Consider the following 4,952-nt stretch of genomic DNA (forward strand, 5'->3'; position numbering starts at 1 on the left):
CCGCCGACGGCCCCATTTTCACTGGGAAGCGGCGAGAGGCACAGCCGCAGCCGCCGAGGGGATGCTGCGCTCCGCTCCGCCTGCGCCCCGGCCCCGCGCTCCGCTCCCTCCCGCAGCTCCCGCGGCGCGGGGAGCCAAACACCAACACCGAAACACCTCCCGGCACCGGCAGCGCGGAGCCGCCGCCGCGCCCCGCCCGCCCCCGCGACACCGGCTCCGCGCGCGCGGAGGCCCCGCCGGGCCGAGCCGGGCCGGGCCGGGTCGGGCCGCTCGCTCCTCTGCCGGGTGCACGGCGGGGATGAGGAGCGGCAGCTCGCTGCTGAGCTTCGGCCGTCTGGTCTGCATTAGTGTTTTTATAAGGGGCTCAAACAAATCGAATACAAGGTCACCAAATAATTAACAGTTGTGAATTCCCTCCTTCCCCATTAAAATACTTCCCTGTTTATATTTCATTTTCCTTCTGCCAACGACAACACTGCTCGGGCAAAGGCGCTGCACAGATTACACTACATTGCAGCTTTCGGTCCACCCAGAAACCCGCTGTTTTGCATAAATATGTTGTACTAGATGAACTTCAAGTGAGATTCACACTCTTTTCTTCTGCCACATGCACAGCCGGGCCATTTTCAGTTTCTGCACACGGGATCCCCCTTTCGTCCTAGCCGTCTATTCATCACCCTCACAACCCTCATGGCAAGAGCAAAATAACGATGTTCGGATCCCTGCCCATCTGAATCAGCTGCCTCCCAACTGGAACGCGAAACTACATAAAGAAAACGGGGAGGGGTAAAAGGAGACGATCTTGACCTATTTCGATGTCCCCATCCCTTAGGCGCGGACCGCAGCATTTCGTATGCGGGAGCCCTGCCTTGGTGCCGGTGCTGTGGGCTCTGCAGACACAAAAGGGTGAGGCGAGGGGCACTCGGAGCAGCCGGCCCTCGTGGCAAACCCTTCCCACGGAGATCCTTTCAAAAATCGTGCTCCTTCGCACTCCAGCTATTTCTTTTTTGTTTTCGATTTGTTCCCAGTCATGCCGCTTTCTTGCTAGCTGTGGGATTGCTTGTTTATAACTCCCTTCTCCAGCTCTCTCCCGCTCTCTCCTTTTTTTTTTTTTTTTTTTTTTTTTTTTTTTTTTTTTTTTTCCCCTTCCCCTGCCTGGTGGAGTCCTTGCAGCTCCTAATTGTCCTGCCTTACTGTGGAGCTCCAATGCTGGGGGTCCTGAGGCCAGTGAGAGCACCATCTGCGTTTTAATGAGTTACTTCATGTGCCAACAGTAATTTTCCTACATTCAGCTAGGTCCTGTCTGATCTTGCGACCGTAACAAGGGGGAGCGAGTGGGGGGCGGTAGGGGGTGGAGAAGAGGGAATCGCAAGCCCTTTCCCCTCTTTCTCCTCTCTTTTTCTACCGACGGGGGAGAAAATTATGTATGTATTAAGCAGTAGTGAGTCTTCACTTACTCTCGCGCTACCCTGAAAACGATCTTATTAGCTTCAAGCGGGAAGGGAAGAAGCGAAGCAAAGGGAAGCGGCTGTCGGTGTCTGCACCGAAGCGCTCTGCCCCGCAGCCCCGGAGGGCGGTGGGACGGGCGGGCCCGGGACTGCTGCGGCCGGGAGCTGCTGCCGGTCAGAGCCGAGCGCCGAGCGGCCCCGGCGGACGCTCTCGGGACACGCAGGCACAGCCCGCCTCGTACGGGAAAGGGTATTTCTCGGCAGGACTGAAAGCTGCTTCGCGCTCCTCTGCGGACTGCTGTCTCCCCGAAATGCTGCCATGCAGGATGGCGTGCGGCAGGTGGGACTGCCACCGTCATATCCCTGGTGGAGCTGCCGCTTAGGTAAAGAGCAGCCCATCTAATTGGGTCAATTTGGGCGGCTATACTGTCTGCAAATGAAGTGACAGAAAATCTGGCCCCCCTTCCCCGCTTTCCCTGAGCAAAGACTGTTCATCATCAGCACAACTCCAGCTCGCCAATTAACTGGGCTAGGAGCCCAAGGGGAGGTGGGCAGTAAAATAGCTACCACTTCAGAGGAACGGAAGCTCTCTTGAAGTTTTTTGGTGATGTGCCATCGGCTGGTCCACTTCATTATGGGAGACTAGACAATATTTGATATGTTATGACATGAACACTCAATTAGATCACTGAATTGAAATACTCCAATCAGTGGCTTGATGCTAAGCAACCCTCAGAAGGTCCAGCAGAAGGTCACAGCCTGTGACACATCAAATCAAAATCAATGGGGAAAAGTGAGGCTTTTCCTTAGTCAAACCAGGACTTCTGTTAGCAAATCACTTCCCCCGGAATAGAATCTCACATGCAGCGAGATGAGCTAAATTTGTTAAATTAACTGTCTTTCTTCTGGTTATCAAGAATAAGATGATATCGAGCGCGGCTCCATTTCCTGCGGCTCGCAGAATTAGCACCCCGTTTCCTCTCCGTCAGGGGGAGCGGTCCAGCTCCTTTCTGACGGCAGAATTTTCGAAACCGTGTTTCTAGAAAGCGGGTCCTCTTCCCCCCATCCCCGCTTTTAACAGCGACGAAGAAAACAACCCCCATAAGGCGAAGGCGGAGAGCAAAACCCCTTGTCCCCTTTCCCCTCGACAACGTCTGCGGGCTTCCGACCGCGAGGGGCACACACTGTGGGCGCTTCCACGCGTCCTCCCGAGCCCAGAGAGGCGCGATGGGCACAGAGCCGGCAGGCGCAGAGCTCCCTCCGCGGAAAGAACTCCCCCGAGCCCGGGGTGGCAATGGGGCAAGGGGCTGAGCCTTGGGCGCCGTGGGCGGGGAGAAGCCTCCGGCTCGGGGAGGCGGTGAAGGGGGTCAGTTTGGGTTCGGTTCGATTTGATTTGGGGCGATCGGCTTCTGCGGCTCCAGGGAGCCGTGTGATTTTTCCCGGCGCTGTATTTTGCCCTAAAACGGCTGGGACACGGCGGGAGGGCGGCGAGGTGCCCCGGCTCCCGGTGCTGCCAGCCACCGGCAGGTACACCAGTGCCCGAGGAGGCGCGGACGGAGGGAGGGTCTTCAGATGTGGGAGAAGGGGAGGAACGAAAGTGCAACCTTCATTAAGAACCTGTTAATTAGTCTGTTCTTAATGGCTCACAACCAGGGTAACGAAAAAAGGGAGGGGGAATGAAAGGGGCAGGGGGGCGTTTTTATGGAAGGGAAATTTTACTCTGGATCGACGAGAAATGCGCACTCGCGGCCCCGGGTACGAGCGATACGACCACGAGAGAAAAGCCCAGGAGGGCTCCGGCCGGGGCTGCAGGTCACGGAGGGGGCCTGGGAGCCTCGCGGCACCGATGCTGTCCGGGAAGCTCTGCGGCCCGGGGCAGCGGCCCCGCTGCCAATTCCGGCCCGGGGGTGCGTGAGGACCAATCCCGCACACAGCTCAAAGGATGCGGCCCCGGAGCAGACGTCAAGTCCGGCCGCCCCTCGCTGAGTCCCGGTACCGGGCGGTACCTGGGCTGCACGCTGCCCCCCCGCAAGGGGAGCCGCAGGGTCCCAGCCCCAGCGCTCTCGGAAGGGGCCGGGGCTCTTCCAGGTAACCCCGATAACGCGACCCGAGGCGAGAGCAGCCTCAGGCAGAAGATGTTTGCCCTCGGTCAGTTTAAACTTTCTTTTCGCCGTGCAGCCGCATCGATAAGAGCCACCCTTTCTCCGGCGGGTGGAAAGTAACCAGAAGAGCGATATTTAATTTTTTTTTTTTCAAGGTTGAATTTACACCCAAATTCCGCCTGCAAAGCTGGGGCGTGTTTTCCACCACCCCATGACGATTCGGGGAGGAACACTCGTGTTTCTCGCACGCAGCACTTCGGGCTGTCTCGGCTCGGGTTTAGTGCCGCGGGGCCGTTTGCTTTAAAATAAAACAACACGACTCCCAATTTACCGAGAGATCTGCACTTGCCTGCGATACCGGGGCGGGGAACAGCACCGGTGGCCGCTGCCCACCTCCCCAGCACCAGGCTCCGCGGGACGGCAGCCCCGTGCCGGGGAAGGGGCACCCGCAGCCCCGGGGGGCCCGTGAGGGGCGTGGGGGGGCAGAACTTACCTCGTCCCCTGTCTACAAAACTAGTGATGGTGTTGGCGGATTTGGACGACTGAAAAAAGCTGGCGTTGATGCCCAGTTTCTCCGCGATAGAGTAAGTCCTGAACAGAGACAGCATGTACTCGTGGGGTTCCGCCCGTGGGAGCGCCCGGTCCATGGCGTGTCCCCCTTGCCGCGGGCGGTTTTCCCGTGGGGACCGCGGCACTCTGCGGCTGCGACCACCTTTGGAGGAGGCGGCGAGCTCCGAGGAGGCAGGGAGGGAAGCCGGGAGGCAGCAAGGTAAATCCCAGAGGAGGCTGGCGAGCAAGGCGGCGGAGAGCAGGGCCCGGCGTGCATTCATAGCGAGAGGCGGCGGCGGTAGGGAGGAAGAGGAGGGCGGCCCGACGTGCGGCTCCGGCGGCCCACGGAGCGGCGCGGGGACTGCGCGGCGGCGTGGCGCGGAGCGGCGACTGCACCCGGGCGGGCTCGGCCCGCAGCCGCCCGCCCCGCCCCGTGGGTACCGCCCCGCCGCGCACGGCCCTGTGGGGGCACCCAGCCCGCCCCCGCGGGGCGGTCCGCGGCGGGGCGGGACACCCCGTGGTCGGGTGCTCGGGGGTCCCTCTGCTCCTTCCCCGCCGTGTTCTCCACGGGGGAAGCGGACGCGAGGGCCGAAGAGAGATGCCGCGCGTCTTGCTGCCACCTCTCGGGTACCGCTTCTCATCGACCCAGCGGTGCTGTCATCTGTTCAGGTGCCTCACAGGTTCTCCAGGTTTGAGTGTGGGCAGATTCGTGTGATGCTGATGATTTTACTTGAGGCTCTTTGTATTCCCGTGGCTGTGTGCCCGAAAACTTGGCACAAAGCAGGGGTCTTATAAGAAGGAGAATTTGGTGACAAGTGAGGGTCTCACCTTGGGATGCGCCAGGGCCCATCTA

General features: G+C 59.9%; 1 protein-coding gene across 1 annotated transcript in view; it reads right to left on the bottom strand.

The window, feature by feature from the left end:
- GDF6 (growth differentiation factor 6) overlaps window positions 1-4,463 on the bottom strand; it is an 11,001-nt gene extending 6,538 nt beyond the window's left edge. The window contains exon 1 of the mRNA XM_041470812.1: window positions 4,044-4,463. Within this exon, the coding sequence (XP_041326746.1) occupies window positions 4,044-4,380 (337 nt within the window). The 5' untranslated portion in view covers window positions 4,381-4,463. The remainder of the gene's footprint in view (window positions 1-4,043) is intronic.
- Window positions 4,464-4,952: the final 489 nt, after the last annotated feature.

This window comes from Pyrgilauda ruficollis, unplaced genomic scaffold (assembly GCF_017590135.1).
Source record: "Pyrgilauda ruficollis isolate IOZ18807 unplaced genomic scaffold, ASM1759013v1 scaffold25, whole genome shotgun sequence".
Lineage (NCBI taxonomy): Eukaryota > Metazoa > Chordata > Aves > Passeriformes > Passeridae > Pyrgilauda > Pyrgilauda ruficollis.